At 36.2% G+C, this 14,205-nt stretch overlaps 1 protein-coding gene across 1 annotated transcript in view; it reads right to left on the reverse strand.

The window, feature by feature from the left end:
• Positions 1-14,205, reverse strand: part of ctnna1 (catenin (cadherin-associated protein), alpha 1) — a 121,076-nt gene that overhangs the window by 42,821 nt on the left and 64,050 nt on the right. Inside the window, exons 10-13 of the mRNA XM_073820453.1 lie at positions 6,725-6,817; positions 6,269-6,425; positions 3,745-3,945; positions 1,767-1,918 (exon numbers count right to left, since the gene is read on the reverse strand). Of these exons, the coding sequence (XP_073676554.1) occupies positions 1,767-1,918; positions 3,745-3,945; positions 6,269-6,425; positions 6,725-6,817 (603 nt within the window). The remainder of the gene's footprint in view (positions 1-1,766; positions 1,919-3,744; positions 3,946-6,268; positions 6,426-6,724; positions 6,818-14,205) is intronic.

The following is a 14,205-nucleotide window of genomic DNA, read 5'->3' on the forward strand; positions in this document are numbered from 1 at the left end:
GTTGAGTGGTGCAAGCTTATTGGAGCAGATGTGTTGACTCGCTGATGAGTCTCGGTCATGTGACTAAACAGTGCTGTGAGATTCAGTGTGAAGCGTTGAATTCAGCGAAGAATACAAATAACTGTTTATATCCAGACAATACAGCCCTGACAAACAGGAGAAACTGTGCGCATTAATCACCATCATTTACCATAGATTTACTGTAGTAGCACTAACTGCACCATGGTATTGTGTAAGAAATGTAGGTATTTGTGTCAGATTTTATTATTATTAATGTAGACATGTATTAAATGTATTGAAAAGAGTAATGGAATATATATGAATTAAGCTATAGCATTTATGGATGTTTACTAAATGTATTTAGACTATTGTTTTTTGATACAAATACCTAGAAACCATGTTTTTACCATGGTACTGAGGTGCTATATTTGTGGTTTTAACTATGATTATCATCATCTAAATGTATGCTACTATGGAACACAAATGGTTAATTAAAAAAAAAAAAAAAAAAAACTTAAACAGTGAGAATAGTTAAATTTCACCATATAATTTTTTTTTTTACCAATATTACTGATTTTAATAATGAACAACTCTACATCTGAAACCTAAATTAAGCTACTATCAAATGTGTATTTCTAAGATAATGTTATATAATTGTTATTATACTATCAGGCAACACAAACCAGTTTCTTGATTTGAAACAATATTACTCAGAACATGCAGAACTAAAAAAAAAATGTCTAAAGATATTTAAGGAAAAATGACTGGAAAAGTATAAATAATTAAAAACATGAAGTGTTTGTGATGTTCTGACCATTAAAAATTGGAAAACCACTATTAAGCATCTGGTTTCTACAACTTTCACATTGGAGCAAAAATCTCTCAAAGAAATATTTGACAATATGTTTCAGATACAATATACAATGTTTTTTTTTTAATTAATTAATCCTACTCAGCAAAACTGGATTAATCAGATAAAAAAGTCAAAAATAAAAATATGTATAATGTAACAAAAGATTCTAATCCAAATTAATGCTGTTCTTTTGAACTTTCTATTCTGATTTCTATTATTTCAAATATTTATTTCATTCTATAAACAAAAATGTTTCTTGAGGACCAAATCAGTGCGTTAGAATGATTTCTGGAGGATCATGTGAGACTGAACACTCAAGTAAGGTGCTAAAAAAGGATCACAGGAACAAATTACGTTTTAAAACATTAAAATACAAAACAGTTAAATTATTTCACTACATTACAGACTTTGTAAAACCTTTATCGTGATAATTATAGATATCGACTGAAATGAAAACAATTATAGTTAATTTTTTTTTGGCCACATCACTCAGCCCTAATCAGAATGGTCTTGGATTTCATCAAAAAGATCTTAATTTGTGTTCTGAAGATGAACGAAGGTGTTGCGGGTTTGGAACGACATGAGGGTGAGTAATTAATGACAAAATTTTCATTTTTGGGTGAACTCTCTCTTTTACTCATTCATCTGGAAATATAAGAGATGTTAGATACAGCATCCAAGCTTATCTTTTCCATTCAGTACTTTAATTTAGTCATACTGACTAATTATATTGCACTGTTTTGGTGCATTTGTTATAGTAATCTGCAGCTTACATATTTTGTCTATCTACAAGCATTTCATGTGAGAAAGAAAACCATTCAAAATGACCTAAGGATGAGATTTTTTTCTAAGGAAAACCTTTTTATATTTGAAAAAGAAACTACTTTTTTACTATGTAAAGGTTTATGCTCACCCTGATCATAAGCACCGCCTTCCTGATGTCCCTCACGCCATCATATACCAGACGAGAGGCATCAATGAACTCGTTCTCATCCACTGGCAGGCTTGGGTTGGCACTGAGAGCCTCCACGGCTGCCTCTACCTGCTCAGTGAAACGTGGCATCACTGTAAACACAAACACACACACAAAGAAAGGACAAACCGCAAGGTCAGAAACACTTAGCAGCAAACAAAAAGGAAAAAAAAAAAAAAAAAAAAAAAAGGATTAATTTTGCTGGAAACAATTCCGTTTCAACTCAGCAAATATGAGTGAGCTGAAGTACAATTCAATCAAGACATTGCGCCTGTAGGAATATATAATTCAAATTAGATTTGAATTGAATCGACAGATCCCCCCTCTGTCTAACTTGGAACGCCTGAAACAGAGCTGAGTAAATGCAGAAATTCGTGGTGGATGTGTTGCTGGATTTTAATGATTGCTCAAGGCAACTTTTAATCAGGCTTTACTTGACTGCGAGAACCGCAGATGAGTACACTTAATCCAGAGGCACCCTTAAACGAATCAATCACAAGACAGGTGGCAGCAAGACCTCAAAGCCACACAAACTCTCTCTCTCTGCATTCAAAGGCTATGGGAACCGGAGACCTATTGAGAGTTGCTTCCTATGTGTTTCGGGGATGGCATTTACCAATTTATTCCCACAGGATATTTAATGACATTGAGTGTGTGTGCAAAACAAATGAATACCTTCAGGCCTGGAGACAACATTTAAAGCTTTGTGCTTAATGAACCAAATTAAAAGTTTTTAAGTAGTATACCAAACAAACAGATTGGTTTAACTGATTGCAGAGAGCTTTCATGGCTGGAATATCGCTCCTAGCTTATCTCTGTTGCATTTCATGCTAAATTTTGGGCTGAACAAGCACTAGGGCCATCTGAGACCAAACCTTTATGAAATTTGGTTGATTGATTCACCCGATTCAGCATGATCTATAGCAGTTTGCCCAACCACTTCTACGCACCACCTCCCAGCCATAAAATAGTCCCTTCCCATAGGCACTGAACACATCTACATTAGCACTCATTCTCATTCACAATTGAGGACTGCACTGGGGAGTACTGTAGCAGGAATAGATTGAACAGGAAGATGTACATTGGAATTTGCATTAACAAAAGGTTTTTGGTAAGCCTTGAGACTTGTGTGAGGTTTAACAGTAATTAAAGCAATCATTAGTGACATAACATCCTCTTCTTTGCCAATATGGCCCAGCTATTTGCTTTAACGCAAAGCTGAACAGATCACACAAAATGTGACATAGCATTTCCCAAGAGAAGGTCCGCAAATGAACGGGAAAATCTTATGCTTTGTCCCAGAGGAATGAACCATCCCTGTAATTTTAGTTATAAAAAGCTTCCTGGAGGCATCCGAATGCTATTATGTAACCTCACATGAAAGTAATATTACGTTTTATCTAGCAGAAAAGAGTAATAGTATGTCTTTATCTTTCTAATAAAGCTAGAGTGCAGATACTGGTCACAGACAGTGTCTCAAAACTTAGTGAGCTGCCTATTTAGACAGCACTTTTGGCCAAAGGCATGGCCACGTTATGCAACCTTGCGAAGAAGCAGATTAAGTTACTTTTATTTTAAAATCAGCACTCTTGCACCAACACCCTACAAACCCACTCAAGGAAATTCTGGCCCAGATGGTAGCAGTGCTATTTTTGGATGCCTGTGCAGCATTTTCAGATATTAAACAAGAACAATGGATTTTAAATAGAAATTAATCCCACATACACAAGCGCCATCCCCAAAAATAATGTTAAATGGATAGCTCTGACTAGGCTAAGACTTGATGAAGCATGTTCGAAGCAGCTGTCAGACAATGATAAATTAACATTTATATCACTGCACCAAATAATGCCAATCATTGTCAGTCTACAATTATGGTTATAAGTTATTGTTGTTTCATATTGTTCAAAGTTTATACCTGTATCAGTGAGAAGCTTGGTGGCTTCCAGAACCTTCTCTGTGTAGACCCCAGGCTCATAGTTGTCCATCTCAGATGTGACCACGTGGACCACACGGGCAGCTCGTCCTCGAATGGCTCCAGCGGTGCGATCCAGCCCGTCGACATCTTTCTCTTGCAGAGCGATGACACATTTGTTCACATCCTCCAGAATGTGATTTTCTAAAGCAAAAAGAAAGAAAAATTTAGAAGAGAAGAATGTTTAAGATAACTAAGAAAACACTGGAGAATGTACAGAGTGCTAACTACAATGCAAAGCATGAAGACAGGAAATCCTCATCCTTCATGCTGTATTTACATTGTCCCTGACTTAAGAACATTAACAGGAACCACAAGGGTGGATGAAAAAAAAAAAAGATTAAACACACACAGACAGTTTAGTAATGGGTGTCTGGGAAATGCAAATCAACATGGTAAACTGTAATCTGTCCTTGGGAGGAGGTGAAGGCAGTCAGTCAGCCTACAGCTTAACAAGAACTCTTAAAGGCCACGTCTGACAGGGGGATGGTAAGTCTTTAACATTCGTGATAGAATGTCAATTCCACAGGAGAGAATTGACACTCAAGAGCTTTTGTCTGCTCGTGAGAAGCTAATGAACTTCTTTAAACGTGGCCACTAAATGGCCCATGATCGGAAGTGACCCGTGTCATCAGTTTCTGATAGAGACGTAGGTGGAAAGGCTTTTCACCTCTTCTGCATGAAGCTATTATGGGTCTGGTACAAACAGACAGGAGCCAAGCAGACTATCATTAAGTTGAAGTAGGTTGAAATCATTCTTCGCGGTTTAAAAAGCTTGTTCTTTATGACATCTGGTGGGGTTGTGTTATTGCTGAAGAATACTTTGTCAGAAAGGGTTTAAAACACTTACAAATGAAATGTATGAAACAGACGATATGTTTCAGATACAATCTAGTTCAAAGCAACTGTGCATCAAGATGTTTTTGAGAAAAAAAAAAAAAAAAAAAAATTATAATCCTACCTACCATGTCCCCCCCCCCCAAAAAAAAGCATGTATAATGTAAAAAAAAAAGATTTCCATTCCAAATAAATGCTGTTCTTTTTAACTTTCTATTAACATTTCTATTATTCTAAATATTTGTTTGTTTGTTTGTTTCTTTCTTTCAGGACCAAATTAGCCTGTTAGAATGATTTCTGGAGGATCATGTGACACTGAAGACTGCTAAAGGCTGCTAAAGACTTCTTAAAAACACTTCTTTTTTTAATCTTATTGCGTGCTATAAACTGGCAATTGCGAGTTATGAAGTCAGAATTGCTAGATAGAAACTCACAAAAATTGCAGTTCTGAGAAAAAAAATTGCTACAAACTCGCAACTTTCAATCTGGAAAACGATTGTGAGTTAAGTCAAAATTATGAGATATAAACTTACAATTCTGAGAAAATAGTCTTTTTTATCCTCATAACTGGACTTTATAACTTAAGTTTGTATCTCCATTCTAAGAAAAATGTCATAATTGCAAGAGACACAGTTCTGAGAAAAAAAAAAGTCAGAATAATAGGTTTTTATCTCCTAATTCTGACTATATCACACAATTCTGACTTTATAACTCAAAATTGCAAGTTCATATCTCACAATTGAGGGGAAAAAAAAGGCAGAACTGCCTGTTTATATCTCACAATTCTGACTTTATTATGGCAACTGCGAGTTTATATCTCTCTTGGATAAAAAAAAAAAAAACTCAGAATTGTGAGATGTAAACACTCAATTGTGAGGAAAAAAAAATCTGAATTGTGAAAGAAAAAAAAGTTGTAATTACCTTTCTTTTATTTTTATTCAGTGGCGGAAACAGACTTTCATACAAAAGAGATATGAGAGCCAGCAGAATATAAAAATTCAAGTGAATAATTAAAATGTTGGTCTTTTCCCCCCTCACACAAAGCTGTTCAATCTATTTCATGGGACTTTTTGGTAAAAGAGCAGCATAAATATTTTGCTAAGCATCTTTTTTCAACAAAAGAAAGTCACAAGGGTAGAGTAAATGTGACCCTGCACCACAAAACCAGTCATAAGTGTACATTTTTCAAAATTGAGATTTATACATAATCTGAAAGCTAAATAAATAAGCTTTCCATTTATGTAAGTTTTGTTAGGATGAGACAATATTTGGCCGAGATACAACTATTTAAAAATCTTGAATTTTAGGTCCAAATGAAGTACTTAGCAATGCAGATTACTAATCAAAAATTAAGTTTTGATACATTTATGATAGGAAATTTACTAAATATCTTCATGGAACATGATCTTTACTTAATATCCTAATGGTTTTTGGCATAAAAGAAAATCAATAATTTTGACCCGTACAATGTATTTTTGGCTATTGCTACAAACATACCCATGCTACGTAAGACTAGATTTGTGGTCCAGGGTCACAAATGAGGACAGTTTTCATTTGCAGGTGAACCATCCCTTTAACACGCCTGTCTAAGAGCCAAGATCCAGCTCTACACTTTGTAACCAGCGCTTACCAGACACGCTGAGGAAGTCGTCAATGGAAGTGATGTCATCCACTGCATCAGTAAGCACTCGCACCTGTTTCTCCCACTGGTCCTTAAACAAATCCATGTTATCCTGGGCCACTTTGCTGTTAGGCTTGGCAGCCAGGGCCAAGGCTGCATTAATCACCTGCAATTACCACAAACAACCCATTAATCCGCTTTTAAGACATACAAGAAACAAAAATCACATCTATACATATGCGGATTGATTATCTGAGCCCACGTCTTCCCCACAAAACCCTCTAAAATACATTTACAATCGTTTCAGATTATGACTAAGATTAAGCCATGTTTATTTGGATGGAAAGACATGCACATTCAAAGCTCAGGGATGAAAGAATAGCCATTGGAGCTCAGATTAAAAACAGTCAAAGCCAAAGTAGAGTGAGGGTGGACATGCAGGGGCATCTGCGAAATGCTGTGTACCTGAGGGCAAAGTGTTTCCAGTTGGGAAGCAGCCATCCGCACCAACTTTACTCCCTCCTCATTGTTTGAGATGGAGCAGGCAAGGTTTGCTACCTACAATAGAAAATAATTAAGCTTTTTAAAATATGACAAATGAACAGTGAACAAAAAAAAGCAAGTTTTCCAACCCTCAAACAAGCAGTTTTAATTTAACACACACCTGCTGTCAGCTGTTGATCTGATTATTTGATAAAACGATCAAATAATAGAGCAGGAAAAAAGCGCCCCAGAGGATTAAGTCAAAACAAAAGCAAAGCCTGAAATTGAGGTCTGGTCGTCTCCCCACACAGGGAATATATTTCATATAATTCACAGGATGATGGCTGACAGCGTCAGGGAGTGGTTCCTAGAGATGATTAAATCACCGTTCTGCCAGGCGGCTGTTACCTCAGGAAAGTGAGAGAGGCAAATATTCCTGACACTTTCAAAAACTCCACAAGCCGCTGAAATCCAGAGTGCTGAGGCAAGCAAACCCCACTGCCTGTTGCTGATGTTTATAGTGTTATAGAGTAAATTGTCATCTTGACCCACAAATCTCCCTCCTTACTCACGATTCGCCAAACATTCTCTGCAAACAGACGTTATTTGCATCCATTTGCAGCAGCCAATTTTTCAAGGCAAGAAATCTGAATTTTAGGGTTCCGCTGCCTCACTTTGGCTGCGTAAGCACCTCCAGACAGCGAAGCAAGCGCGGCACGTTGCCGAGTGGCTTCATTACTTAAGGCAGGAGTCGTTTTAATTAAATGTTACTAAGGAGTTTCGCTCATATTTGTTTAGCGGGACTGCTCCGAGTTACTCGACCTTATCATAATGTGCGAGAATTGGCTGTGCCAGGAATGGGAAATCCAGAACACAAGTGGAGTGTAAATGTGAACAGAGCTCAGCGCAGTCACAGAAAACGCCCCACTAACTACAGGAGTACCACAGCCGACGCTCTTCCGCTCGCTCTCTCTCCCTTAAGCACCATACTGGGAATCTCTCGAGCAGCAGGGTGCCATTAGCAAACACACTAGTCAAGCATTAAAAACACGTATACACGCCAACAGTTTGAACAAGGAGCACTTCAGTATGTGCAATAGCATTTAGCAGCTAAATCTCGTTCGATTAGATTCAACAGTACATGAGGTGGAGGGTCTCCAATATATCCCACCTTTGCTAACGCAGTCACTATGATACATAAGCTGATGGAAATATGTCCTAAGGGCCACTCGACCTCATATCTATTGGCCACTCTGGAAGATTGCAACCGGAAGGTCCCTGCGGGGAGCCATCCTTGACCATCACCATGGTGCCCGAGAGCAAAGCGGTTAACACTAGACATGTCCAGGGGGATTTTTATCCTTGTAGTAAGCTCATGATGGCGTTCTATACAAGTTTGGTGCCAATTACTGTTGGACTAACTAAAATAAAACAGAATTGCATTAAATAACTACATATGGGCCATTCTACAAAATTGGTTCTTTCCACAAATTTTGTATGAATGCAAATTGTATAATATCCAAGGTACACATTTCTAGCAATTGTGCAGTAAATTTTCATGTTGTATTTGCAGAAAGTTTTGGAATATTTGTCCTCTCCCCAAATTCGTCACTACCGAAACACAGTAATATATAATTTAATAAAAAAAGGGTTATACTGGCCTATCCCTACATTTTCCTTGTAAATATATATATTTTTTTGTTTATTAAAAAGGGTAAAAAGAGGTAAATCAATAATTACAATTTTAACAATATTTCAAGTGTGATTTATGAGATTTGTTGCATTTTGAATCCCGAAGGGACAAAGTTGATAATGATTTTAAACTTAAAAGTTCATTAGTCTGAATATATTTTGGACCAAACACTATCATAACATCTTAGTTAATAATTCAGTATAGTTTATTTTTGACAAAACATCCCATGTTTCAGTAGTGACTGGACATTTTTGGTAGTGACAGTAATGTTTTGGCAGGGACCACATCACATTACAGAATTTTAACCCACACTAAAACACAAAATATTTAAATAACTGCACTAAAAATTTGTTTATATAAAGGATTGAGTGTTCCTCTTTGTCACTACCGAATAAATGATGACAGGTTTTGGTTGTGACCGTTTTCAGTAATGACTATTTTAGATACTTTTGAAGCCATCTCAAAGACGCTAATTAGCATGTTGTTAGCTAGCACAGTTCTAAATAGTTGTACACATAAAAACTACGTTACGGAATAACTCCCAAAAAAGCAAGCTTAATTGCAGAAAAAAGGTGTTCGGTAGTAATGCTCCCTAAAGTTGCATACAGATTTTCAGACTTTTGAACACATTTATGGTACCCATCTACTCGCACCTTGTAGCTATGAGAAAAAAAGGGCACAGGAATATTTCCTGATTATAAATTTAGAGGTGTAGTTAAAATTAGTCTCAGCCAATGGACTAAAACATACACTGTTGTTTCAGTAGTGACATGAAAAACGTGGGACACAAGTTTAACGATTTACAAAGGAAAAAAAATGTTACTAAACATCTAAGATTTGAATACTTAAATGCTTTTTAAATGTGTTTTTTGCTTGTGGGACAGCAGTTTGCACTAATTCTATAGAATGGCCCATATAAGTTGCATTGCAATTATCACAATTTTGTGCACTTTTTATTTGCCCCAACGCATTTCCTACAGTAAACAGACCAGTTTTCAATATGTGTGCCACAATCTAATGAGTGTGTTACGACAAAGGCATTTTAATAGCATCTCTGATTTAAGCAAGTCTAACACTAACTAGTTTGACCTGCAACAATCAAAATGTCAATCAATAGCTTGCAGCTCTGCATAATTTCTGAGTCATTTCCATTCAAGTACCCATCCTCTTCCTAAGGCTGTTCTTTCTTGCAGTAAGATCCCATCAGTGCGGTTGGTATTTCACCCCTCTGTGGTACCGCTGGGTCAACCAAGGGGCGAGTTTGTTCTTATGCAAGCTGTCTAGCACATACAGTACGCAGCAGAGTGAATGCACTCTCCGTTGCTAAAGCTCAAAATGAGGAACTGACTAACAACTTCGTTGATGACTTCTGCAGCGCTCATTTGCAGCTAAATGTCAAGCAGATTCAGTATGATGAACAAACGTTCATTGTGAGCTGATTCTCATTTCCTGTTCAGGTAGATTATGAGTCTTATCACATCGGTCGGTAGATCTTCCCACACAGATAAACTGGAAATGTGTGCTAGTTTCAGAGAAGAAAAAAAATCATGGCAACACCAATTTATACAGGTTCATGGGGAAAAAAAACAGTCTTTATATATAGAATAGATATAGCTCTGTTTGCACGTCTTGTGTAACGAGTTCAGGGCCTCAATACTGTACATTGTGAGACACAGCATGGAACATGCCTAGCTTTTTCTTTCTTAATGCCATCTTTTCTCTTCCATCTTGTTTTGGTTTTAGAGGCCACATTTTTCAAATCTCTTTCAAATATTGATGGTAAATGGAGTCAAAGTTGAGATGGTATGAACAGTGATGAGTTAGTTTTAAAAAGCTGTGTTCTGTTCAATTTCATTGTACTCTGTCTAGCTTTTCTAAATGCAAAAACACATTCATTATGAACTGCCCCTTAAACACAGGGTTTCTGCAGATATGAACAAGTGAAATTTAAGACTTTTTAAGACCTTTTTAATACCACCTTATATGAAATTTAAGACCGAACCTGTAATGGAAATAGATATTATATTACATGCATACATGTAATATTTAATGTGTTTAATGTAAAAAGTAAACACAATTTCATGGCTGTCATAAATTAAATTTATTACTACGATATACAGTGAACTTTTCATATCAGCAGATACTATTCCACACAAAATATCCCCATAAAAGTACCACTAGAAATATCTGATGTAAAAAAAAAAAATTCTGAAGCAATATTTTCATCAGTGCTCTATTAGCTTTTACATCTTAAATCTGCATATTTGATTTACCTTTATAAAGGGGTACATTTACTTTTGAAATGTATGTATTACCTTTGAAATTTATTTTATGAATTTATCAATAAATTCTAAATGGCTATTAGCCGTGAGATTACATAATTTACACTGCAAAATTAAAAGTGAGATTAATGTTTTAAATACATTTATTGATTTATAAATATATACATTAGAAATGTTGGGTGTGGAGGCATACTTTTAAACACACTAAACTACCAGCAGGTGGCGGTAAGTCACTTCATGAGCGAGTTATTTCAACTGATTCGAGCAAAACGCTGAATCATAGCAAAACGTTGCTGAATGCTTCTGCTAATGTTGCATTTTGTCTAATATGTAAGTAACTACTAGACTAACTACTTTTTTATTGAGCTAAAATTAATGTAACATTTGTAATTGTGAGAATTTTCAGCAAAAAGCTCACTTGGTATATTACTGAACTATATCATGTTATAAATAAACTATACATTTGAAATTTTTACCTCAGTGTGTTTCTTTAGAGTGCTGTTACATTCATTTGTTTTAAAGTATGTCACAAATAGACCAGAAATACACTATCCATTATCAATTTCTGTTTACGTTGAATGTATTAAAATATGAATCTTTCTTGCCTTTCGATGCTTCGCTAGTTGTTTTTGTCACTTCAGTTTTAATCAGGCGGTTTGTTCGGTCGGGCAAGTAAAAAAAAAAACATTTTAAAAGTATTTCGAAGGCTGGCGGTCAGCTAGCTCGACCTCGACCTATATTTCTTATTATTATTGATAACATTAAGTTATATACAGAAAAAGGTCGTTTGACCTTTATTCTGCTACTGTGATTCTGAAGACGCAGTAACTTCCACAGAGGGAGAAAAAAATCTAGTTGTTAGCAACTGGCCTAAGCCAAGCCCTATATTCAGTTTTTTCAAGCTAAGTATCGCTAAACTTGCACTTCCTCATAGCTAAAAAGTTAAATCCATTTTACTTCTGCGGTACAATCCGAGAGAGACTCGCGTCAATAACAGAAAGCTGATTGGCTATTGCATGCTGGTCTCATTTGTAGTTTTAATACAGCAAATTATATTTGGAATTGTGAAATAAAGAACTACAACACCACGGAAACAACAAAAAGAGAATTTAAATGAGCATTAGAGGTAGCGTTACATGGACATCGGAAAAATAAGACCTGTGTAAAATTATTTAAGACCTAGAACAGCGAATTTAAGACTTTTTAAGGCCTAAAATTTTGATTTTTAAATTTTAGACTTTTTAAGACTTTTTAAGACCCCGCGGAAACCCTGTAAACAGCTCAATATAGCATTCATTCTGCATTTAAAAAAAATACAAACGATAAGCATTTAAAATGAAAACAAATGAACTACTATTTTGGAATAACTTCAAATCTATGATGTTTAAACTCCAACACTCATTTCGGTTTACTCTGTCTCTCTCACCATTTTGTGTCGCACATGTAGTTTAGTCCCTGCACAATCTCAGTGTTCCTTGAGCAGCCAGGAACCTTTGAGAACAAGGCCTCGAGGCAATAAAACTAAGCTTGTTCTATTTTTATCCCGCTTCAGGAATGATGCATTTCATGGTATAAAAACCGAACCGCCACTGTGTTTCTACGACCAAGAACTGACACTCAGAGCCAAGCTGCTGCTCTTCCTGCAAGCTCAGAAGTTCAAAGTCAATATAAGTGGCTTTCAAAATTGGGAAAAAAGGGAAATTAATAAATAGGTAACAGTGGAGTACTCTTGGGATGTATGCAGGTTGCCAGGAGGGTCTCCAACAGTACTGACTGTGATGCAAAAGCCTCTACAAAAGAAACTATTTAATGGATGGTGGTATCTGAGAACACTATTGAGAGAGAGAGAGAGAGAGAGAGAGAGAGAGAGAGAGAGAGAGAGAGAGAGAGAGAGAGAGAGAGAGAGAGAGAGAGAGAGAGAGAGAGAGAGAGAGAGAGAGAGAGAGAGAGAGAGAGAGCGAGCGCGAGCGCAAGATGAGGAGATACGTAGCTGGCACTTTTTACAGCCCTTGGTGAGTGTCGACTTCATGCCTTCTGCAGGAGTAAAAAGATAGTGAGGGGAGAGAAGGGAAGAGTTGGCTGCAGTTCCATTTCTGTCGTAGCCATGGATGCTACACTGTACTGCAAATTAAATGGCCTCCCCACAGCAATAACGACATCCATATTTAAACTCTAAACAGAGCAGGGGGAAAAAAACCTGCATTACACTATAAATCCTGGGCTTCGAAAATCGCTAGTCCAGTGTCCTGGGGCTACTGCGTTTTCCAGTCGGGCTACAAAAATGTATAAAATTTGTTGAAACGGATCGTTGCTGAATGTTTTTTTTGCATGTGTTTCTAAGTCTTGCTGATTTAAACATTCAAGCGTTTTAAACCTTTCAAGCACATGAAGAGGCTTGTGTGGTGTTTTCTGTGTACACACACAAAACATGCAAACAGAATTGATTCCTCTTTCATGTATCCTTGCGCTTGAACGCATGCCCAAAATCATCTTTTTGGCTAGTATTCGGGTAAACAGTCATCAGTCATTTATCTCTAAAAGAGTAAAGTAAGAAAACCGCATGTGCATTATTAGATTGGATCTGCGCATTCGTTCTTAAAGTGACAGCAGCCTATTTAACACCTGCTGCACCATAAGCGCCACCTGCTGTCAGAGAGACATTTGAGTGTAATTCAGCCTATCTATGCTTTGTTAAAAAAAAATTATGTACCGTATAGGCCCGAATAGAAGATTCATTGGAAATACATATGGAGAAAAAAAAAGAAAAAAAAAAAAGTTGTCTTATATTCAGGTTCTAGACTATGACATGTCAACAATACACCCACAACAATAGGTGCATGTAAAATGAGCATGCCAAGAAATCCACTATGTAATGTCTGTCCATGTTAGAAGACTGCAAGTGAAAAAAGAAAAAGCTTACAGCGACTACAATAAAATTTCACTTCTACTATTAATTAAATTTTGGTAGGCTACTATAGCCTAATTGTTATATAGTAAACAGTAACATTTTTATTAAGATTTATTTTACTATTTTTTTCTTATGCTCATTAAGCCCACATTTATTCAATGGAAATAAAAACAGTACTATTGTGAAATATAATTACAATTTAAGTTAAAGTTTTTCTATTTTAACATGCTTTAAAATATAATTTATTCATGCGATGCAAAGCTGAATATTTATTCATGTGTGTATGTATGCGTTTATACGTGCATATTGTCAGTTACAGATTATCAGCTGTAGAAAGGTCTATTGCAAATATTTGTGATATGATATAAATGTTTTATAAAAACATCTCATAACATCTGTTGGACACTCGCGGCCATGCTTTCAGAAGAAGAAAGAAAAAAAAAAAAAGAAAAAAAAAAACACACTTTATATGCACACTTGCACTTTGTCATTACTTTTTCTTTTTTTTTATGCCCAGCATAATAAAGGTTCAGGGTCATTATTTAACCGTACTGAAGGACGAGAGCGAATCCAAGCACAG

This window comes from Garra rufa, chromosome 16 (genome assembly GCF_049309525.1).
Source record: "Garra rufa chromosome 16, GarRuf1.0, whole genome shotgun sequence".
NCBI classification, from domain to species: domain Eukaryota; kingdom Metazoa; phylum Chordata; class Actinopteri; order Cypriniformes; family Cyprinidae; genus Garra; species Garra rufa.